The sequence below is a fragment of the Cotesia typhae genome, unplaced genomic scaffold, assembly GCF_013202065.1.
Source record: "Cotesia typhae breed Kobodo isofemale line unplaced genomic scaffold, CoteBio_Ctyphae contig_44, whole genome shotgun sequence".
NCBI lineage: Eukaryota > Metazoa > Arthropoda > Insecta > Hymenoptera > Braconidae > Cotesia > Cotesia typhae.
This window is the reverse complement of record NW_027423753.1, coordinates 6,609,722-6,635,708: the sequence shown is the minus strand read 5'-3', so window position 1 is coordinate 6,635,708 and position 25,987 is coordinate 6,609,722. Positions and strand designations below refer to the sequence as shown.

Below are 25,987 nucleotides of genomic sequence, written 5' to 3'. Positions count from 1 at the left end.
GGGCAGAAAAGAAATAATCATGATTTATAAAAATAACCAGTGTTACACACATATAAGTATATGTTTTCATGAAAGATATAATATTATATAAATATGAGAGCCACTGACAGCTGAATTCGTAGAAATTAAGATGACTTCCTGAGGGTTTTATAATTTACTTACTCACGACATACTCCAGACGACTTTTTACCGGCTTTAATATTATTCTTCGTTAGACGTTCCAACATCAGATATAATAACGCGATTGTTTAATTAACAAGTCTCGTTAGTAAAAATATATTTATCTCATCATTTGAATTATGATTCATTTTTATTTTTTTATATGCTTAGAATTCTGGAAGAAGTAATTATTCTTATTTCTGAATCACTCATGTAATCATAATTGTAGTTTTTTCATTAGTTTTAAAGAAGATAGAATTTAAGATCTTAAAATTTTATGTCTAAAATTTTGTCCATGAAAAAATTATTTTTTGCAGAAATCTAATCTTAAACATAAACTACTTAATGCACCTGGTAGTGAAAAACAAGAAAACAACAGAAAAATAAGAATGTAAACCGTTTTTAGAATTTAACATAGAAAAATAAATCAGTATATATGTATGTTCTCAATGTAATTGGATTTGTCATGAAGCCGACCAAAACCCCAACTGCACATAAATTATCGGAAAAGGAGCGTTAACTGTGCGTTAGAAAGAGCATCAAACCAAATAAAGATTTTGAAAATCGAGAACAAGTTCTTATCCTATCTCGTTCTATGAATAGAATCGTAATGAGCTTTGATGCAAAGGTGAATTTAAAACCCACGTTCAACGAATGCACTTGTGTTCAGCGCTTCTTCAGTTTAAAATTAATAACACTCAACGAAAATAATGGTAAATCTAGAGTAAAAAGAATATGTTATATATTTTTATAAAAATCTGTTTTCTTTGATATAGGATTGATTTTTACAAAAGTTACGTTGTTTCAAAATACTTTTGTTGTCACTAATTGGTTTGTGTTGAATTCTCCGTAAAAAAAATGGATTTTAGTTTATAATTCTTTATTTTGTTATTTTAGCTTTACGCAAAGGACTCTTTCTGTGTTAATATGGGTAAGTACGCTTTCCTAATAGAGTTGTACGTATATTTGAGTAAAAACATATCTAATTTTCATGATACTTAAGGAGAGGTTTAGACCTGATTGTAAATATTTTTTTTAGTTGTTAGTTAGTATAAAACGACTCTCTCAAACGTAAGGAAGATTCTCAAAACACTGTCTTTTAAATAAAGACCAAGTATTAAATATAAAAACTTAAATCACTGCGTTCTATTATATTAAATCATTATTATATATCCCTAATTTCCTACAGTTTAATTCAAAGCACATCATACTTTTCATTGTTGAGTTGTTATTAATATCACTATTCGTAAAAAGTAATTATAGTTTATATGGAAGATTCAACTTATTTGCATTTGACACTAACAAAAAAACTTCAATTCATAGGCTCGATTTAAACATGTTGCTGAGAATTAGGCATTCAACTTAAAGAATAGGTTTCAAGCTTCATTTTAGCCGAATCAATTTTGGGATTTGTATCATATTATTGTGCTATAAAAGCTTTGTAAAACACCAAAAATCGATGAAAGCCGATATTAGTGTCCTTCTTTCAGACCATATAAATGCAATTACATGTAAACACAATAGGGACGATTTTAGAGGAACGTAATCCACTAAATCTACCTAATGCTAACAGGGTGCACTTTAGTTCGCACTTGAGGTGTAAAATGTACACAGAAAAAAGGTTCACTTGAGTTAAGATTTTCTGGAGCGAAAAAAAATTTTTTTTTGACACAAGAAATTTCACTTATTCCAAAAAAATTAATTCTCTTGCTTTAAGAAATACGTTTTTTGATTCAAGAAAATTTGAGTCCAGAAAATCTTCTTGTTTCTAGGAAATTCAGCCTCTTGCTCCAAAAAATTAATAGAAGAAAATTTTTATTAATTAACATGTCAAATAGAAAGATTAAATATTGAATCATTTTTTGTCATTCAATATGTATAATTACACGGTAAAATAATATAAAATGGTTATCAAATATCCAAGAGAAAAATTTTTTTCTCAGCTAAAGTAGGTGGCCCTGCTTCCCTAAAGTATCTAAAAATCTTGATCAAATATAAAAATTTATTGTATCAAGGATTTATGATAAGTTAAATTAAGAAAAAATTACTTCCACCAAGAATAGAAGTTCAAGAAAAATTTTTACTTCGGCCAACACAACTTCGGTCTTCTTTGAGGCACCCGAAAATTTTCTTGAACCAAGAATTTTGTTCTCCAATCAAGAAATTTTTAACTTCCCGCTAAGAAAATCGAAGATTTTCAAAAATCGGGAAGTGATTGTTTTTACCCCGTTTTGCAAAAATCCGAGTTTTCATCAGATCTCGAAGTTTTAAGGTCACAGGAAGCTTGCCTGACAACCACCCACGATGTTGTCACTATGTCTGTATGTATGTATGTACATATAATAAAGAATTTTTCGTCATTTTGTTAAAATTTATGTGTTGAATATTACACTCTAGTGTGTGTGTGTAAACCTTTTATAACTTTTGAACGGTTCGAACGATTCCATCGTGGTTGGCGCTATTCGAAAGGGCTTGGCCGAAATTAGATTCTTGATACAATTTGGACCGATTCGGACCATTAGATTTAGAGAAATCTAAAAAAAAACAAGACAAAAAATTTTTTTTCAAGTGTGGTTTTTTTGGAATGACTTCTAAACGACTTTACTGATTGATTCCAAAAACTAATCAGCTTTTAACCTTGAAAGATTATGTCGATCGCCGTAAATTCGGTCAAAATCAGTTGATTTTTTTCAGAGATATCGTGAACGAAATAAAACCGGAAAAAGTGTTTTCTCTACATAACTTCGACATTTCTTTTCGGATCGTTTTTGATCACATGGAATAATTATTAGAGCTTAGAAATCCGTGTCGATCGTCGCCAAGAACGTGAGAATCGGTCAATCAGTTCGAGAGATATCGTGAACAGAAGAAAACCGGAGAAAGTGTATTTTCGGAATTACTCCGAAATTCCCAGTTTGATTAATTCAAACAAACGATTCTTTATGAGGTTTCGAAAACTGCGTCAACCGCATGAAAATCGGTCGATTCATTCAAAAGTTATTGCGGTCTAAAAATTCAAAAAATAATGTTTTATCAAACTTTTGAGTTTGCAGAGCTCAAAAGCACAGAAAAGTTTTCTCTTTGTGCTCGGAGAGCTCAAAATAATACACAAATTGTATTTTTGAGCTCGAAGAGCTCAAAAACGTCATAAGTGCAATTTTAAACGCCCAGGTATGGAATTAGCGGGAAGTTGCAGGGATGGCCTTCAGGGTCAACCGTTTTTCTATTTTTTTTTCTGTGTTTGAGTGTTCCAATTTTTCATTTATAATCTAAAATATTTTTTTTGGTCGACGGGCAGAAGCGTCAACTTTCGGCCCGCTGCGCTAAACGGAGTTGCCGCTTCCTGCCTTCGTCGAGCAAAAAAATAGCATGCACTCCTCGGGAAGTAAATAAGAAATCCTCAGATCACATGTTCATTTTATAAACATTCGATCTGAGACATTTCTTACTTTACTTTCCTAGGTGTGTAATATACTATTACACTGATAAAAAAATTGATTTGACTCAAGAACCAAACTCTTGAACCAAGAATTCCATTTTGAAGAAAATTATTTTCTTGAGTCAAGAGAATAAATTCTTGAAACAAGAAAATTCTCTTAGACTAAGAATAATTTCTTAGCTCAAGAATTTATTCTCTTGACTCAAGAAAATCATTTTCTTCAAAATCGGATTCTTGGTTCAAGAGTTTGACTCTTGAGTCAAGTCAATTTTTTTATCAGTGTAGTTATTAACTTTACTTCATCTTTTTTTCTTTATAAAACTAAAGTGATTCATTTCACGATTCATAGAAACAGTTGTAATATTATACTAGAGTTGCATAATAATAAATAAAAATAGATATAAGAAAGAGTACGACTGAGTAGAATGCGAATGAAATAAATAAATAAATAAATTGCGTGACAATACTGTAATGCATTGAATTACGCTGGAATATTTTAATCTCATTACTGTATATTATTGTTAGCCCTGATAGCCAAGTTGGTCGCAATTTTCCCGCAATTTACTGCCGCAACTTGTTCACCACGTTGTCAGCAAAAACTGCTTCTGAAATTTTTTCACATCAACCCGACTAGAAATTTCAATATAAAACCTATTAGATCTTCATCGGACTGCCTAATAGGGACCCCACATAGGGATGTCAAGCAAAGTCCTATGTGGCCTTCATTGGGCAATCCTTCTTAGGTCCCAATGGAGAAATCTCCAGTAGAACCCAATCCAAATTTTGAAAGAAAATACATTACGATTTTCGAAAAGATTAAAAATAATTTAGGATCAGATACTCATATTATATTAGAACTCATTAGCATATTGAATTTAAATTGAATCGAAATTATTAATTGAAACAATCCTTGTCGTTAGTTGGGCTCGAACTTCCGTCCTTTGGGTCCTCAGTCGTTCACGTTACTGGTAATCCAAACAGGATTACGGATCAACTTAATCGGTTAACTGAGACATTATTGATGCCATGCTGAAGCTTTTAGAAATTGTTTTTTTTTTTTTTTTTTTTTTTATTCACTTTATTGACGTAAAAATACAATTTTTGTATAAATTAAATAGAAAATTTAAAAATTAAAAAAAAACTTGACTGAAAAATGTAAAAAAATTGAAAGAATCAAAAATGAAACTCCTTAAAACTGTCCGATTTAATTTGGAATCCTCTTTATGCTAACAAAAAGAAATTTTTTTTTTTCAAGATTAAAATTTTTTTGAAATGCAAATTATTTTTTAAAACTTTTATGCATGGATAAAAATTTAATTATGAAAAAGTTCAATTTCTTTTACAATATAAATTCTTTTGCAAATGTGAATCCTCAAAAGGTGAGTATTTTTAATAAATTTAATTTTTACATACTGATAATAAAAATTTTTTTCAATTAAAATTTTTTTTTATACTGAGAAGAATAAATTTGGAGTATGAATTTTGTTTCAGCAACATAAAAATGTATTTCAGTCTAAAAACTCGGTATTTGGATTTAATTTGCATGGAAAGAAAAATTTCTTGACTGGAGAACAAAATTTTTGGCTCAAGAAAGTTTTCGGGTGCCGGAAGGAAGACCGAAACTGTGTTAGTCGAAGTAAAAATTTTTCTTGAAATTCGATTCTTGGTGAAAGTAATTTTATCTTAATTCAAATTATCATAAGTACTTGATACAATAAATTTTATATTTGATCAAGATTCTTAGATATTTTAAGGAAGCAGCACAACCTACTTCAGCTGAGAAAAAAATTTTCTCACCCTGAAAAAATTTTTCTCTTGGATATTTGATAACCATTTTATATTATTTTACCAAGTAATTATACATATTGAATGAAAAAAAATGATTCAATATTATTTGATCTTCTTATTTGACATGTTAATCAATAAAAATATTAATGAAAATTTACTTGTATCGAGAACTAAATTTTTTGGAGCAAGAGGCAGAATTTTCTCAAAACAAGAAGATTTTCTTGACTTAAATAAATTTTCTTGGATCAAGATACGTTTTTTTTATAGGAAGGGAATTAATTTTGTAGGAATAAGTGAAATTTCTTGTGAAATTTCTTATAATTCTTAATTTCTTATAATTCACACTACTAGTCTCAATTTGAAAAACTGTGGATAATAAAAGTATTCGAATGATGCACATCAAGTACATTAAATTTTTTCCTTAACATTTACTGTCTTGAGCGTTTTTTTAATTTAAAAAATTTTTTGTACTTAATTTTTTTTTCGATTTAATAGTTTTTTGCAAAAATCGAATTATCATAGTTAATAACAGAAGTTGGACGAGTGCTTGGCGCGAAGGTTTACAGTGAGTCTGTTTTTTGTGGGATTATAAACTTTCGTTCATTCTTTTTTTTTTTTTTAACACAACTATAAATTTAGTTTCTATTAAATAAACAGACAAGTTTTTTTGTATAATAACCTGGTTTAAAAAATTACATAATATATTTTTATTTATTAAAAAGCTGTTGTATGCACTTGTGGTATTTTTTCCCTTTTAATCGTCATGATGTCACCTACTAAATACACAGACACACGTGAGCACCTCTTAGAAGACCTTGAGCTCATGACATCATCCAACCAAACGATCGTACACTCAATAACACACTCTAGTTTCATCTGCTGCGCATTTTCGGTAATACATATTAGTATTAAAATATTAATACAACGTGTATAAGTAATTTTATTATTTTCGTAAACTAGAGTTATTTCTCGAAATATAAAAATATGTGATTGTTTATTTGTTTAGATTTTATATTATATATATATATATATATATATATATATATATATATATATATATATATATATATATATATATATATATATATATATATATATATATACAAACTAATATTGCCGTAAACTAGATATTTTAATAGCGATTATTCGAGAAAAATATTTATTTAACTGTCACTATGAAGGGCAGCAGTTTTCCGCGAATAATAACATCGATCACTTTCATTTTTTATCACTCTCTTTTTCCTTTTAGGTTTCTTCAAGTACGCGGTACACGGGTTACTTTTACGACATTATCAGGCGTCACGGAGTCTACTTGCTTGTTAGGTTTATATTTTATTCTTGTCTTATAGTATTTTTCCTTTTTCTTTTAAAATCACGAAATAAAGTATGTATTAATTCTGTATACACACATCTATTCTTAATCCATTAAGAATAAACAAAAAACACTAAACTCTACAGCTGTTAATTTTTTTATTATTAAAAAGAAGTTCGGAATTCGAAATTAATAGAATTGTACTTTAACAACTTTGGATAATTTTTTTCAAAATTATTTGTATCTAGTTCTTATTTAGTATACATAAAAAAATTACTTTTATATCCATATACTCTTTGGATAGTCCAAGATAAACAATACTTCTAATAAAAAATCTTTCTTAATACAATATAGAATGTATATTCAGATTAAAAAAAATTAGTTTTTTTTCAATTAAAGTAAGGTGCCAAAATTTTAGTAGTAAAAAATATAAAAAGCAATGCAAATAGTGCATCCATGTTGAATAGGGTCATAAGACAACATCAAATCCGAATAAGCCACTTTGAAAAAAGAAAATACATTAATGTCCGTTTATTGAGAAATTTTAATTGATTAAAAAATTTATTTTTAGTAATTTATTTCACCAGCTCTTACTCATAATTGTTTTAGCATACTCAAGGTACATGTTTTACCAGATGCATTTTCTAAATTTTTTTTTTTTTTATTTACCCAGATTGATACTTCCTAAAAAAAAAAAAAAAAACGATGAGATCAGGAATCTTCAAATTTTTTAGGGTGATCATAAGTATAGCATTCTACTAAAAATAATTTTTTCACAAAAATCTACACAGTTGATTAAAAGAAAGTTGAAAAAAAAGTTCACTTGAGCCAAGAAAATATTTTTCTTCCTAATTATTTTCTTGAGCGAAAAAAAAATTTTTTTTTTGACACAAGAAATTTCACTTATTCCAACAAAATTAATTTTTTTGCTTGAAGAAACACGTATCTTGATCCAAGAAAATTTATTTAAGTCAAGAAAATCTTCTTGTTTTGAGAAAATTCATCTTTTTGCTCCAAAAAATATAGTTCTTGATAGAAATAAATTTTCTTGTAAAGTAACCACAATAATTATAATCTTCACACAATTTTTTAGACCACATTTTAAATCGATTAAGGACGTTCCGAGAAAAAACCGTTTTCTGAACATTTTTCTGAAATTTTGAGTACTTATACTCATAAGTATCCTCTATACGCAGGAATTTTTTTGAATAGTCCTTGAGGCATTAAATTTTGAAATATTAGCATTTAAAATCTTTATATTTTACATACAAACCCTTTGCTAACCGACGTTTAAGCGAACGTTTTATTAAATATCAATCGTACTTTTCTTAGGATTGTTTTAAAAAAATTAAAAATCATTCATTGGAGATATAACAAGTATTTTTTATCAAAAATAACACAAACGAGCGGTATTCGTTTTTTTATAAAAAATATTTGAAGTTAGTGACTTTCAATATTTTACGTGAGTGGAAGTAAGTGAGCGATAGCCTGTAAAGAGAGGCAACACTAGTGCGTGAGAAAGAAACCGATAGCCATAACCTATTGTTGTCTTTTTCTTGTCTATGAACGTCCTTAATGTTGATTGTATAATTGATTCATTTACTTAAAAAATTTCTCATTTTATGGTGTAAAGGTATGTATTTGGATATCATGTAATAAACTATAAAATTTCTATAATCTACGGCACATATCTAATCGCGTTCACTACTATGCGAATCCAACTATTTATTTTCTAAAATGTGACTCTAAAATCATCATAAATGTGTCAAGCATCCAATGAGTTTTCGACTGAACATTTAGGTGTAGCAACAAAAATACGTTTAAAATACTCAGTTTAATGATACAGTTTTGAATAATAAGGATATTTAAAATGTTTTAATTAAAGATATCTTGGAGTTAGTTTTAATACTATATGAATGCCACAACTAAAATAGAAGGAAGTAATAATTTAAATAAGCTTCACTTAACCATTAATTAGTCGTAAGATACCTTAAATGAATGTCTTATCAAGTGAGTTGTTTAGTTTTAATTTATCAAATAGATATCAACATAGCTATCAGTCAATTAAGGACTATCTATATGATTCACATATTCTACTATACGTTATCTCCATAATTTACTACTCAATTTAATATTTTGTACGTCATAGAATATTTTCAATTCTCTGATTTCTATTATCTTAAATAAATTCTTACTTAAAACATCATTTTAATTACATTCATGTATCAAATTGATAAAAATTTTATCACATTTTTTCAAGGAATTACTATTCGAGAAAATCATTTTAATTCACTTATTATTAATCACTTTTGAAATTTGGATGTAGTCAAACTTAAAGATTTCATAGTTCAAACATTACTAAACATTAATCCAATTTTAAAATATTGATTGTATAGAAGTCTTAATTTTTAACTTCCCGCAAAAAATCTTAGATTTTCAAAAATCGGGAAGTTATTGTTTTGACCCCGTTTTGCAAAAATCGAGTTTTCATCAGATCTCTCTCTCTCTCTCTCTGTGCGTGCGCGTGTACGCGCGCGCGCGCGCGCGTGTGTGTGTGTGTGTGTGTGTGTGAAATAAATTGCGATGACCCTCGAGTGGTAAAATAAAATGGATTTTAATTAAAAAAAAAAAAAAATATATACAATAACTGAAACCATAATGTCAAAAATTAGCAGGCATATGAAAACATTTTTGTTTTTTAACATTGTTAAAATTGTTTTTAAAATCGAAAATTTTCAAAAATCGGAAAGTTATTAGTTTTACCCCGTTTTTCGAAAATTGAGTTTTTAACGGATAGTGACGTTTTGAGAACCTAGAAAGCTTCCCCAAATGTTTCCGCGATGATGTCTGTATGTCTTTATGTATGTATGTGAGTGTGTTTGTGGCCATATATAAACCTCTCATGACTTTCTACAGCTAGACCGATTTCATCGCGTTGGCGCCATTCGAAGGGGCTTGACCAAACTTAGATTTTGAATATAGTTTAAATAGATTCAAACCGGTAAATTTTGAGAAATCTCAAAAAAACTACAAAAAAAATTTTTTTTTCATGTAGTTTTTTTGGAATAACTTTTAAACCGTTTTACCGATCGATTCCAAAAACTAATCAGCTCTTAACATAAAAAAACCATGTCAATCGCCGCCAGCCCGGTAAAAATCGGTTGATTCGTTCATGAGTTATCATTGTCAAAAAAAAAAAAAAACCGAAAAAAGTGATTTTAGAATTACTTCCAAATTACTAGGTCGATCAATTTAAACTTAAATATTTGTTATGAGGCTTCAAAAACTGCGTTGAATGCCACCAATCACGTGGAAATTGGTTCATTCATTCAAAAGTCATTGCGGTTTGAAAATTCGAAAAATAGTATCTTATTGAACTTCTATCAAATTTTTGAGCTGGGAAAGCTCAAAATGTCACGAAAATTATATTTTTTAGCTCGAAGAGCTAACAATCGTAATGAGTGCAATTTTAAGAACTTAAGCATCGAATTAGCGGGAAGTTGTAGGTATGGCCTTTAGGGTCAACCATTTTTCTAATTTCTTTTTTTTTTAAATAAATTATTTTAACAAATATTTACAAAATTTATTTTCATAGTTTTTTTAAATTTTTACAAATGCAAATAATTTTTTTGCAATCTGGAAGGTAATCTAATTTTTCCATTTATAGATAATATATATAGATCTTTAGTTTTTAAATAATATATATGAACCAATAAACGATCCTAGTTTAAAAGCCTTGCTAACTATATTTCCCGGACCTTTAAACAATTTATATTATTATGTTCATGTACTCTGTAAGTTAAGAGAGGCATAAACCACAAATAATAATTATTTAAATTTAAGTAATAACTATGTACTAAAAGTGACGGAACTCCCATTGTGAAATTATATTTATGGACCTGAAATTCAGTAACGCAGAGAGCTCTTATTTTTAAATTCAACAATCATGGTCACCCTTATATTTAAAGTGACAAAAATAAAAAATGATTGCATGTAACATACAGCTTTTAAAAAAAATTATTATTGATCGAAATGGAAGTATGTGTGATTACATACAAGCTATTTTCTTAGACAATTGAATTGTTTTATTCATATCAGATTAAACAAAGTCTCTTTTGACATACTTGTTACTCATACAATTACGAGTTGTGGAGGTAAAATACAAACGTAAAAAGAATAATTAAATTAAAAATATGAAATAATTATCTCAGTTTTAAAAGGTGATGAGTACAGAATAGTAACACCTTGTTTATCGATTGTATCGGACACGGAAAGATCGTCGAAATGGGAGGATACTATAATAACGTGTGTCAAGATGGCGGGTAACCATAGAAACCCAGGGAAATCGGCGTGATATCCAGTATAGTTATACAATTTCCAGACCTACAACAATTCTCATCCTCATGCTCTATTCATCCTTTCCGCAGTTTTAACAAATTGTCTCTTTTATTGGAGACTTCATATCAACTAATGCCTGCCTACCATTAAGCTACATCATTACTATACTATACGCATCTATTGTTTTACAATAAGCGACTAATGTAAGATATTAATCAGGAGGAAAATGGAAAGTGAAATCGTATAACATCCAGTCATTTAAAATTTAATTTCCTGACTAATTGCTTCGTTTTAGTACTTAGACAATCAATTTACTGAAGAAAAAGAAACAACTTTCATTTATTTCAGATTATTTTTTTAGTTTCATTCCCGCGTTTTTTTTGTTGTTTAATTTTCAACTTAACGGGTTAAATTATAAATTAAACATTAGCTCACTAGCGACCTTTGATTTAGTTTTGCCGTTTTTCTGGCATCATGGAATGCCGTGAGTGAAGCAGAGAAAGGGGAGAATTGTAAGAGTAGAGAAACCAGAAAGATTAAAAGTCAGCGCAGGTACTGAAATGAAGGTTATAATCTTCCTGAATAATATTTTCAATTTATTGTTGATTTTTAATTAATTATTATGTAATTTTATTTCAAAAACAACATTTTTTGACTTGTTTTGGAGCAACAATTTCAAAGAATAATTTTTCATTTTTTAATTGTAAAAATTTATAATTAGTTGTTAAAACTAAAATTTTACCTGCTGTTTTAAAATAACTCCAATTTTTATTTATAAAAATAAAGTTTTATAACACTACAATATCTTTGTTCAATAAAATATCAGTATTATCTTATTCTCACACAAAACGAGTTTTGTCACAAATTATGTATAATGTACATGAACCGGCATTGTCAGTTTAAATTAACAAGTTTTGTTTGTTGCTCAACTATCGATTCCCTTGAGCTAAAAAATAACGATAATATTGTATCGATATAATAAATAAGAAATATACACAAAATTTGTCAAAGGCATTCAATTAAAAAAAATAATTTTTATAACAATTAGTTATTGATTATGTTAAATTTTCACTCTGGCAGAATAAAATCAATTTTTCAGAAAATTTTAGTTGTATCAAATCCGCACGGGCTTAAACAAAATATTTTGACGATTCTTAGTATATAATGATCTTAATTTTAATTATTTAAATTTAATGTCAAGCCGAAAACAGGCCCAGCACGACTGAAAATCTTCTGTCGGTAAATTCCACGGCAACTCCTCGCATCACTACCACGCCTGCGTTTACGTTCTGATCATTCGTTTCCATTCGCTCGGAAATAAACGAATAAACCCGAACGTATTTAACACATCAACGCATGCGTACTTTACAAGATTTTTATTTCAAATTTTATTTTTATAAAATTATTTCTGTATTTTATTTATGGGTTTGTTTTCTTTTAGCAGTAATTTGTTGATCAATCATATAAAAAATTTTTCCCAATTTTTATTCTTACTCTTGATGATAATTGTTTATTTTTTTATTATAGTTGTTTTAATTTTAGTAATTATAATTAAGTATACTTAAATCAATAAAGAATTAAATTATCGAGTAATAAGAGACTGTATTGAGAGACCACAGTATCGCCGTCAATTACTCTGGTGTTAGTATTAGTACCAACATATAATATATACTACAGTATTTGTTCTCATCTGAACGAATAAGACAGTGTGCAACAGTTGAACTTGTAGAAGTTGCACTGAGGAGTCTTATGGGAGGAGTAACTTAAAAAGACGAAAGTATCTCAATGTGGAAATGTTTTATTTCTTTTTTTGTTATGAAATTATAATGTCATGAAAATTTTACTTCAAAGTTTGATTAGCTCTTCCGACCGATCTTTTCAATAAATTTTGTGAAAAAATTTCAAACAATAATTTAACTATTTGATCAGTTAATAAACAGATAAAAGTATTTAAAAATCACTTAAATTATTTTTTGAAATTTAAAATCTTTATGTTGTTACTTTTAGAAAATGCGAATTTTTTTAGATACAAAGTTATGCCAGAGTAAACCCGTGTAAAAAAAAACTGTCTTAAAATTTTCATTTGTTTAAGATCTTAAATGTGACACAAATCAAGACTTTTTTAAGACTTTTTTAAGACGCCAAAAAAAAATTCCCAGAGCAGATTTTTGAAATTTGGTTCTCAAATTTGTTATGAAAATTAATTTTTAAACGATTGTTGAAAACTTATTATCGAACAATTTTAAGATTTTTTAAGACTATTCTAAGATTTTTTTCAAACTATTTTTAGATTATTTTAAGACTATTTTAAGACTCTCTATAATAATTTTCCGGAGCTGTCGCTGTGATATCGTCTTATTTTCATAACAAATTCGAGAACCAAATTTCAAAAATCTGCTCTCGGAATTTTTTTTTTGACATCTTAAAAAATTCTTAAAATAGTCTTGGTTTGTGTCACATTGAAGATCGTAAGCAAACGACAATTTTAAGACGATTTTTTTTACACGAGATTATTAAAAATTCATTTTGGGACAAATGAACCAGATAAAAATGATGAAAAGATGTTTCTACTATTAATTTTGCTACAGATAAACTAGCTGTGCAAAAATAAATCATCTTTCCTAAAATTATCCGTGAAATGTTCCAAAAATGTCCAAAAATTGCTTAAAAATTTATTCGCAAATTATTAAAAAAATGTTTCACAAAAGATTCTAAGGACATCATTTTTACTAAATTCGTTGAAATAGACTAAAAATGTTTAAAAATTGTTCCTAAAACGTATAAAAAAATATTTAAACATTTAGGAAAAAGTGTCTGAAATACACGATTTGAAAATTTTCGATTATTTATAAAATGTCCCAAAATTACTTTAAAAATGTCCCTTATTGTGTCACGTTTTATTGTCCACGTTTGAGACATTTTTGGAACAATTTTTTTTTTTGTTACACCGGGAGTGTTGAATATTATATGGTGGTGGTTAATTGTTTAATTGTTAAAACGGTTTCGACTAATTTGTTGGTTCTATAAGTTTGTTCCGTCATATTTTCGATTAAATTATTGAATATTGATCCAGCCATAGTAATATTATTTTTTTAACGGATTTTAAATAAACCTTAACTATTTATGTTGTGATTAAAAATATCGAAAAATCATTAAGCCAAAATTCTCATTCATAATTCTGTTTTGTAATGACGTTATATTATATAAGTGAAAAAATAGCTTAAAAATTTTAATTATTCAAGAATAAATTATGTTAGAAACTAAAAATATTTAGTAAAAAATTTGACAACAAATAGTAGACGGCAATACTAAAATAAAGCGGAGAAAAAAAAGTATACTTATATTTATACGAACTCATCAAGCAAATTGAAGCATTTTCATTTTTAAATTATTCAGCTGTAGATAATTGATAGCGCGAATACATTTTCACATTTTTTCTATTGTTTCTAATTCTATAAATACTCAGTTGATTCATCAAACAACAGAAATAAAGAACGAGTAATAATAATAATGATTCTTTAATGATTTGATTGTTTTTTATTTCAAGTATTTTGATTAAAATATCGATAATAATAATAATAACAAGTGGAACGAAATCCACATTAATTACAAACATTCAAACATACAAAAATAAATTAATTACAATCATATGCGAGCAGTGCATTTATATATTTAAGATACTAAAAATAAATAAAAATATATACATGTAAATGAAAGTAGCCTCGTTAATGTATTTACTCTTAGTCAACTTACCCACATTTTCTGACAATCATGTCATCAGACCCTAAATCTCATGATTATAATCATTACCACGTTTGATTCGAATAATAAATCGTAGTGCTCGTGTCTTGAATGAATAAACGTTGCTTAAATGCCGGCTTTTTATCGTTTTATGCATAACAATTTGACTCTCCCCTCATTTGTATCTTCTATAAATATGTATACGCCTTTTTAAAAGTGCGTTAATATATAAAAGAGATAAATATGAATATAATAAAACCCAGCAAACAGTTTTAATACCCACAGCAAAATAAAATATCATTATACGGTCTAATAATAAATTAAAAATAAAACATTTCGTATATTATTCACAATAATTAAATTCAAGAATTTTATGTCAATAATATTACCGACCATGAACGTGCATTAACGGAAATAAGAGTTAATTAAACGAAAATAGTATAAACTTACTCAGTATCTGGAACTGGACCAATCGGAACCCGACTGTTATGTTCAATAAAATTATTAAGCTCTGGTTCTTCTTGGACTGGGGTTTCGTAAACTAACGTTTCAACCATCGAGCCTTTACTCGATCCAAAAGAAACTCTGAAATTTATCAGTTAAAAACAATTATTATTCAAATATTTTAATTATTTCACTACGTAACATTTTTTACGTTACACCGAAATTTTTTCAAATATTAAATGATTAAAAAACTATTCTGCAATATATGAATTATCGATACAGTATCAAGGATTAAGTTCCATTTAAAGATAACAGGTGGCGCGATACGCGAGAATTGTCGCGGGAAATTCGACTGTTGGAATGAGTAGCAAAAAGTTACGTGTTCTGTCGCTTTCAGTTTAAATGTATTTCATATTTATATTACATATTACCTATTTATTATGATGATGAAAAGTAAAAAAGGAATGTATTGATGTGTCACCACCTCAGACTTTAATTTGGTGATGCAATGATTATAAACTTGTACTAGGTAGACATACGACATACGACTGACTATGACTGGATTTTCTGTGTTGCATATGTTTATTTTCATCTCCCACCCTCACATAACATGTATACGTTTATACATAAGCAAATGACAACTGCGTAGCATACCTAGAGACCGTAATTGCTGGCACATGTGTTGTATAGACATATAGAATTAAAGATCAACTCTTAACTTCATGAGCCACTGTACTTAATATTAATACATGATTTAAATTAGGCGTGAATTGACGTTTAATATCTTGCACAAATATTACGTAATAATTTTATTATTATAAAGTTAACTCACATGAACAATGTCAAAGTTAGTTTGTCATTTCAAACTCCATAGTAGAATAGTCTGCTGTATCAATTAACTATTGTCAAAATTCCTTTATTTTTAGAAAATTATAGAGTAAATTTATAAAAATATTGGCCTAAATTTTGTTGACTAAGTACATAATTGAGAAGAAGATTCATTGCATCTGGTTAATGTCGAATAATGTTTCGAGTTAATTAATATATACTGAAAGAAATTTTTGTATGTGTAATATGAGGCATAGTTCGTAGGTATAAGTGTAAAAAAATCTGATCAGAGATAATATCTCACTTACTTTTATGTATAAAATAAATTACAATACGTATATAAGTTAACAGTTAAGTAAGTAGGCGAGTGGAGTATAAACATGCGTCTTAAACGCCATACCCAATACCAACTAAACTCCTACACTTAGTTATCTACCGGCACCGCATCTTCTATAGAATTAACTAGGATAGATAAAAAATTAAAAAATCGATAAAGTTAACTTTCTACATCGCAGAGTTTTTTTTTTCATGCATTCATTCATCCGCTTTATATTTTTCAATCATAAATACACAGATAGAATTTATTTATTGGGAAAAGGGAATATTTTTTTTCCGCTTGTGAATGTTCATGAAAAATTAAAAGTGGATTGTAATTTTTGTTTTAATATTTCTGAAGTGATTCAAAAAAATATAATACAAAATTTTTTAAACATGTTTTCAGAATAGGTGTTTTGGTTTGTGAGTTTTTTGTCATAAGTATTTTACTATACAAGTACAATGAAAAATTGTATCGATGCAATGATATATATACTTTATATGTAGCTTAAAAAAATTAAGCTAAATCTGCTAATTATAATTGATATAAAAGGAATAAAATAATTTAAACTATCAATTTGATAATTAAATCATTTAAAAAATTACTAAAGATGATTTTTATAACTACGTAACACAAATAACTAAAACCAGAACGTTGTTATTAAAATAGATCGTATAATACGCATTTAACTATTTAGCAACGAAATGAAATTTTCAACAATAAATATTTATCTATATATCAAGCATACATTTAGCAATTCATCATAGTCTCATTTTTCATATGATTATCATGACAAATTAATAAAATAAACTGGGTCCATTTATCAAAAACCAGATGTACTTTGTAATGAGAAAATTTAAATGATAACACATATACTTTATAAATGGTATAAATTAATCTATATTAGAGACCTTGATCTGACAATTTAAAGAGTAAGCGTACAAGAAATATTCTCAACAGGAAACAGGTTCTGCATTCTGAACAACGTGGTGAAAAAAAAAAAATTGAAATATAGTAATTGGCTAGTATGAAATAAGATAAAAAATAAAAGGATGAAAAATTTTATTTCTCCTCTAGGGTCTACTGACAGATAATTGGACGGTACTCTAAATAGCAACATAATATTACTACTAGTACTTGTACGTGAAGTATACTACCATAAACCACACCTACCTTTGCAAGGAAAAATTATTCAGACGTGATAATTGAGGACTAGAAATCTTCTTTAAAATTAGAGGATGCCTACACTTCTAAACGTTGTATTATCATTATATCTTTTTTTTTTTTTTTTTTTTTTTTTTTTTTTAATGATTTGTCTGATAAAAATATTACTTGTTAAATTAATCATAATTCGGAAGTACTCAATTTGATAGAATATAGTTGTACATTACACTACAAGGGCAGGGCTTTTAAACTTCTGCTTATGTAGTGCATACTATTTTTCTTTTGGACATTCACGTAACTTTGAAATTTTTCAGTTTCTTTCTTTTTTCCTTATTTTTAGAGGAAGTTTGGGTTTGCACCACTTGGCGCGCGGACGCAACTTTTGTCATCTGTGTGTTAATAAAGAAATTAAATAGTTTTTCATCAAATTTATACCCTTCCGTCAGTTTTATTAAATAGTGAAAACTCTCGATCTAATACTACTAAAAAAAGTTTTTTCATACTACAAGCAGTGCCTGAAGCTAAGAGAAAATATCAGCTGATTTGAATTTTTCTTGGTTCCTTTTTACTATTATAATTGTCTACATTCTTTATTCCTATTTTGTTTCAGTTTTTGACACTAAGTTTGTTCCTAATTATATTAAATTAAATTGAAAAGTGAAGTAAACAAATAAACATGTAAATAAAATCACATAATGCCAACTATCTTAAGCTCTGTATATAATTGCTATGAAATTTCTAACTTGTTATTAGCAATAAAGAATTATTATTATTATTACTAATTTTAAGAATTTCAGATTTTGTTTAGTACCTTTTGGGGTCTATTCCAAAATTTGAGGTACAAGTAAAGCGATATCACTTGGTAATATTACAAAGCTTTCTTATTGCATATTTTTTTTCCTGGAGTTTTCTATGATAAATATGTAAGTATAATAATTATAAATAACAGAATACCTGTTTTTAATTCAAAAACTGCTGTATGTTTGCTCCATTTAAATTCAATATAATTTAAAGAATAGTTTATAAATTTCGTTATTTAGTCCCACTTGAATACACAACTAAGATTAGAATATTGAATTCTTTTTTTTTCTTTTGTTTATTAATAATTATATCATTTCGGAATTTCTTACAATAATTTACCTAAATATTAATTATAATTCTAAAATTATTGAAAGCTTTCTAAAACCAAAAGCAAATGTAAAGTCATAGAAATTACTAGGAAAAAATTTACTTATTCTTAATTTTTCTTCTGATGTTTTATTTTCAGAATAGAATTGATTTAAAAAAAAAAAAATAATAATAATAATAATATTCTTCTCCTTCTATTTTCTTCAAATATTTTCAGAAGGTTTACTTACTTACAAATTAATTACTTTATCAATAAACATTATTTTTTGTGTTATGATTACGAAAAAAAAAGTCAAAAAAGTTTTATATTCGTACTTTTATATATTGATATAATATAACTAAAAGTTGGTTAATAAAAAAATAAAATTAAATTAAATTAAGTGACCTTTAAAGTTCAAGATGTAAAGTATATGTTCTGTACTCAGCGTTTAATATCATATTTTATACATTTTGCGAAAGGTGAGACCATTATGATAGCTAGAAAACATTCATATTTTATCTAAATAACCTTATGTAAGCATGCAGTTTTCAATAAGACACAATTTGCCGATAAGTTTATTAGTAAAAGACGTTGTTACCTTAATCGAAGTTTAGATAAAATTTTATTAATTTTTGTATCATACCTATTTTTTTTTCAATTGTACAATAGTTTCTAAAATATACGCAACTACTTTTCAATTTTTGATTCATTTGTGCAAATCTATAACAGTTTTGTATTTTTGGGATTCGAATCATTAAAGTTATTTTAAAAAACTAATTTAGATCGAATTTAGTTACATATATAAAAAAAATTCATTACTAATGACATTGTATATTATATTCTATTGATGCTTAGTATATATATTTCGAAAGATTTGATTACAAAGTCTATATTAAGAACATTTTAACAAGGTTAATTTAAAATAAGATATTCGTAGGAATTTTTTGGGAATTTTTTTCACTCAAAAACTTTGTTATAGTTCGTAATTTGTTATGAAATTAATTTGATAGATTTAGTGGTAAAGCAAAAAAAAAAAAAGAAACAATTTAGTGTTAATGAAGCCCACTTTCAGGAGCTTTTAAATTATAAACAAAAAATATACTCAGGAAAAAAAAAATTAATAAGTTTCAAACCCTCTGAACATTAATTAATTCATTTGATTTCTTCAATTAATAATTCAGTTAATTTCATAACATTATATAGAAACATTGTTCGTTAGTTTCATTGTCACTTGTCAAATACAAAGATATTTAATAAAAATAATAAATATTTTTCAGTATAAAAATTATGTTCTTTAGGGGAGAGTGGGGCACAACGGCACAACTTTTTGAAATTAAAACGGTAATTATTATATTATTAATTATTGATCAAAGTATCCTCTGTACCGGGCAATAACCCAATCTCAAAGTTTTATTTGAATTCCTCCAAGGATATCTTACTCGAAGCAATGCATATTTCTGATTTTGACTTGATAAAAATATTAAAAAAAAAAAAAAAAAAAAAAAAAGTTTTGGTTCAAGATTTCAAGTTTTCTGGGAGGAGAATCTCTAGATTTTGGTGATAATGACTTCAGTAAAAAAAAAATTTGGTAATTATTTACGAGTGGAGTCAACCCATGCTAGCTCATGTTAATTTTTTTTTTTGGATCAAATTGATCAATATTCTTTTAATTGTTCATTTTTTTAAGTTATTTAAAAAAAAAATATTTAAAAAACTTGAAAAAAAGATAAAATAGATATTTTATCCAAAAACATGAAAGCCAAAATTTTTTCCAACTTTCAAAGCTAAAAAAGCTATGGAAATCTTTATTTTTTCCTTTCACGACATTTTTTATCATTAATACGCGGTAAAAATAAGCAGAATCAAAAATTAAAAATGTTAATTTTTCACCTAGTCAAGGTCCAAAATGGGGTTGACCCCACTTGTCAATAATTACCAAAAATTTTTATATGATTTTTTGGGGAGGGGGCCGTCGTGCGCCAGAAAAAAAAATTTTTTTTTTATTACCTGCAAAATTTTAACTGATTTATTCGAAATAGACAGTAAATAAATGAATTCAATGGTTAAAAATCACAAAAAGAAATAACCGGCTTAAGGGTGCCGTCGTGCCCTATTGTCAAAAATTTGTAGTTTTTTGTTTGATGTTGATGAGAAATTAAACATCTTATAAAAATATTTACATCAATCAATTTCATAGTATTTATGTCTATGGACAAAAATGAAGTGAAAAGACAGGAAAAATTTTTTATCGAGTTATCATGCAAAAAACATTATTGATACAAGTTTAGAGTTAAATCTATTCTAAAAAAAAAAAATCTTTATCCCGACTAATTAAATCGTTTTTTCCATTCTTAGAAAAAACTGTTAATTATTTCATTGTTGAGAAGATTTCACTGTTAATTTTCATCAAGTTCATCATATAAAACAACTACAAACATTTAAAATTTATTACAGCATTCAAAGTTGGCCATTAGTTATAATTTTCAAACTTTGAGAGTTAATTGTCAAACTTACGGCTCCGGCTTAAACTACACTAGAAAATAATAAATATTCATGATTAGCATGCAACAATCATGGTAATTTAACATTAAATTGTTTCATTGTATCTATATTGTTATTATTTATTGTCATTATAAAAATTATTATTATTATGTAGAGTTAAGTGTGAATAAATTTGTCTCATTGCCATTGTTTCAATTTGAATACTTTTTAGCACGTAATTAGACACTATGAAAAAGTTTCATCAATACTATACCTACAAAAGATTATAAAGAATTTCCAGTGTTTAATTTTAACTCATGACGCTATTTGGAATGAGTGTAACGTAATCTTGTGTAATTCTCCTCTTACGAGAGAAAAGTCTGAAGGTTAAATTAAGTAAACAACACAATTTTTTAGGATAAAAAAATATCTAGTATGAAATAAACTCTGTTAACATGTTAACATCGAAAAAAGTGTGTATCAAGTATGAGTGGAATTTAAATTACTTATAGTCACGACTAATTTAATAACAAACTACCTTGACAGTGAGCATTCCGTTGCTTCTGTAACATACAGTCTTGGCCACATGATTCGTTGTGGCACGCGAACATAAGTATTGTGTAATTCACTGGCCAAGTTTTCTTTTCGCAAGTTGAATAAATAAATTACTTAGGTTCTATTATATTAATTAATATTAATTCACATAGAAAAAATTTGACAATTGTAATTATAACTCAGTCAAATTTATGAAAAATTATATAAAGTAAGATATAATTTAGATCGATCGAAAGAATAAATGTTTCATGGAATACCATAAAATTTGATAAAGTGTAATATCGCAATAAGAATCATAATTGTATGGAATTTTAATTTTTTTGGGTAAATCTGAAGATGATAGAATTTTATAGAATATTTTCAAGAAACAATTTTTCAAAACAAAAAAAGAAGATCACTTGATTGAAATTAATTTTGCTTTTCGTTAATACATTAGTCATAAAAATTGAGGCATTTCCTGTGAAAAATTTCTGAAATTACCATGTCAGGCTAGATGTAAAAATAAAAAAATAAATTATCATCAGTTGATTAAACTAAAAACCGATATTAGATTTGCTTTTTAGGGGAAAGAATATGATTTTTATTTCAGAACTTAATTACTTGAACTCTTTTATGAAGAGACGATTCAACAATCATGTGCCATCTACTGAAGATTTATTAGATTACCTTTGGTTAACAAAATTATATAAGACCATATCAAGTCAGATATGGCCTGATAAAACCAATTTTAATATCAGACTATATATAGGTTTATAAGGACATATCAAAAAAGATCTATGCTCATGTTAAACAGTAATAGGCTAGAAAATTAAAATCCTTTCCTAAAAAGTTAATTACGGTCGTTGAGTCGTTTTATGTCACTTCTGTAACCTTTTTATTTGGTTGTTGATAGGTCGACTGAGATAATGGCGGGATTTTTGAAAGAATGAGGGCGAGTGAAGCGAGCATGTTATATCTACTAGAAGTAAATAGTAATTTAAAATGACTAGTTTCTAGATTTAGACTTAAAAATTTTTTAAAATGCATTGTTTCAGACTAATCTTAAAAAAACTATTAAAAAAATTTCGAATTCTCGCTTGTCTTTACATCACTTTACGGACTTCAAAAAATGTCATTAGACAATGTCACTTTTACTAGCTCGTTTAGATAATTTTTCTATGTCTCAGTTTGAATTGATTGCCGTTAGTTAAAGCAAACAAATTGTTTTTAACTTTTAATTTTATGAAATCTTCAATTGTTTTACAAAATTAAAAAAAAAACCACCAATTTATTTTTTAAAAGTATTTTCCCTGGATAAATTCATTCACACACTCATTTTAAAAAATCTTCTTCAAGGCATTAGAGTTAAATAAAAATAATAAATGAGAAAATGAAACCTTTTGAGACTTGCGTGCTTGCCGCCATTAGCAATTTTGGACTTCCGGTCACTTCCAACAGTACTAGCTTCACTATTAATACTATGAAGACTATCGTCTTTGGTAACTCTGGAAGTATGAAGCGTTGACTTTCTGGTCGTTGTACCATTCCCATTATGCTTCGGACTAATATCATTACTTATTTCAGTTTGATGGTATCGGCCATTATCTCGAATTGTTTCATCCTCGATCCTCATCGAGGATAATGTTGTCGTGATCATTGTCGTTGGTGAAGTAGGTATCGCGATTCCCGTAGTCGTGCTCGTTGATATCTTCTTAACGTTACTATTATTTTTATTATTTGATATTGTTTTATTGCCATCGGCTACTCGGTTCGGTGCTCCAACTGTCGCCAATCCGTTCCGCATCATCTCCCCATGATTTTGTTGAACTGTTGTCATACGACTGCAACTTTGTGTTGATTCTACCGATGGAGGTTTGTCCCCCGTGGGCAATACATACGAGAGCATCGTATTGACTAATTACTGCAAAAAAAAAAAAAAAAACAGAACGCAATCTATTAACAAAGACTAATTGTTAAACATAATCGTTGTTCAATTTCAATATGAATAATTTATTTTAGTTTTTAGTTTATAAATTAAATTGTCACATTTTAAGTCTTACAGTTAACTTCCGGTAAGCAAAATCCATTGTCATGCGACGTTCAATTTGCACGATTATTTATGTTCAATGAACCATCATGTCTATAATAGTAAATTAGAACTACAGTTTAACGATTGTATTTTTTTATTTTAAACTTTGTATACAAAAGTTTTGTAATAGCGTCGTCATCGGTTTTGTATATCAATTTAATTCTCGACTAGATATATGTGGAATGACGTAAAGAATCTAATAATAATACCTCACGCAGAGTTATTCTTTTAATCACCTGATTTATTATTAGAAAAGTAATGAACAATTTTCTTTGTTTTTTTTTTTTTTTTTTTTTTTGTATTTTTGACTGATGATCTCAAAACATAGTCTATAGTCAAGAAATTAAAAGGTGATTTAAAAAAAAAAAAGGCTGACTTTGATGTTTATTTTTTCATATGAAAAAAAAAAATACTAATAAAATGTGACTAAACGATTGAACGAAAAATTTAATTATTTAAAAATAATTTTACAGGTAACTTTGGAATAAAATATTTGTCAGCTACTTAAAATCTATTAAGACATGTTGCAAAATTTTTCTCACTATAATTAGAATAAAAAACTTTAATTTTTGGTTTTTTATTAGAAATTAAAATGTTACTTTCTTACTGTTGAATAGGAGATGAAATAAAATAATAGTTTATAGACTCGAATAGACGATAAATACACTTTGTGTAAACGGTAATTATAAATTTTAATCTTTTATGTGAGAACTTTCTTCACCATTACTCTAATAGAAAATAATTCCATTTTTTCTTTAATTAGGTAATTGATGTGCATACTAATTAATTTCTCAGATTCCTACAGTTTCAATTATTTACTCAAATAATGTAGCGACATTAATAAAAATAATTTTTAAAATAATAAATTCTAAAAATTATTTTATTGTAACTAAACGAACGTGAAATTTTCAATACCTTGCAGTATATTTTGACTTCTTCAAAAGTTCTATTATGTGCTGATAAGACGTTCAATAGTAATTTTTTCTATATCATGAAAAAATTTTTAATAAAAATTTATAACAACTTTTGATGTAAAAAATTGTTCTTAACTCTTTCTGAGCCAAACGTTAATAAATGACACAACCACACTTGGAATTAAATTGTTATTACATAAAGTTCAATCCAATTGAATATTATTATTACAACTATTATGTTGTAGACCTTAATTTCAAATTATTTTCCGTGCTTTTGACTCTATTAAATTCATTTTTAAGCTTGAGCACAAATTTGTTTCAAACATAAATCAAGTGATTGTATGATGTATAAGAAGACAAATTTATTCGAGAGAAAAACAGGTAAATTCATCGCATAATTGATTTTTGGTATTCTTAACCCAAGAATGAATTACTCTTTAAAAAAAATTTGCATTTCAGTGTGAATATATTTACATTCATAAGAATATTCAATTTTTGCAACTAACCAATTGTAAAAAACAACAAATTAATAAGATGAAACAATGTAACTCATATTAAAGTAGGCCCAAAAAATTGACTATTTTTTTTTTTTTTTTTTTTTATTTGTCAAATATATACCAAATATTGATCTGCTTTTACGAGTTAAATTGTAAGTTAAAAAAAAAAAACATGTTAAAAAAATAAAAAATTGCGATTATAAACCTTTAAATATTATTATTTAGGACTGACATTTCTACATTATTTTTTTATCTCACTTCAAATAATATTTTCAATAAAATATTTTACATGAAGATTAATTGTATGTAAAATGAAATGAAAATGACTAAGAAAAATTGTAAAATACAATATGCCCTTGTTAAAAATAAAGATGTTTAATTAAAATTTGAAATCTATTTTATTCCAGATTAAGAAACAATCAAAATCATAGAGTATTGCCTGTTTTTTTTGAGCTTCTCAAAATTTATTATCAATAAAAAATATCAGACTATTTAAAGGTACTATCTAAACCAAAAATAATCGCGGAAGATAACGCAAATAACGTATAATTTATCTTAACTCACATTATTATTCTTAAAACACTAAAAAAATCCCATGATGTGAAGAGAATAGTAATAAAGTAATTCATTGATAAAACAACAACTGGTTCGCGTCACGTTCCGTAGCATAACAGTCGCACGCTCATCGTCGTAATCACGTGATTCGCAACGGTCCCGCGAGACCGTGAGCTCTTTTTATTTACCATGTAATGTACTATAGATGAAGAACGAAAAAAAAAACGAAGTATAAATGTTGAGTACAGTAGTTGTTACCCGTAGAGTAATATATAAAGGT

At 27.1% G+C, this 25,987-nt stretch overlaps 1 protein-coding gene across 3 annotated transcripts in view; it reads right to left on the bottom strand.

Moving 5' to 3' along the window:
• The window catches only part of LOC141528510 (uncharacterized), a 105,993-nt gene that overhangs the window by 27,470 nt on the left and 52,536 nt on the right, over positions 1-25,987 (bottom strand). For 2 of the 3 annotated variants that reach the window (XM_074244590.1, XM_074244587.1), the window contains exons 3-4: positions 23,050-23,573; positions 15,228-15,362 (exon numbers count right to left, since the gene is read on the bottom strand). In XM_074244590.1, the coding sequence (XP_074100691.1) occupies positions 15,228-15,362; positions 23,050-23,558 (644 nt within the window). In that variant the 5' untranslated portion in view covers positions 23,559-23,573. Of the gene's footprint in view, positions 1-15,227; positions 15,363-23,049; positions 23,574-25,716; positions 25,964-25,987 lie in introns of those variants that run through there. The other variant, XM_074244588.1, reaches the window with a different exon arrangement.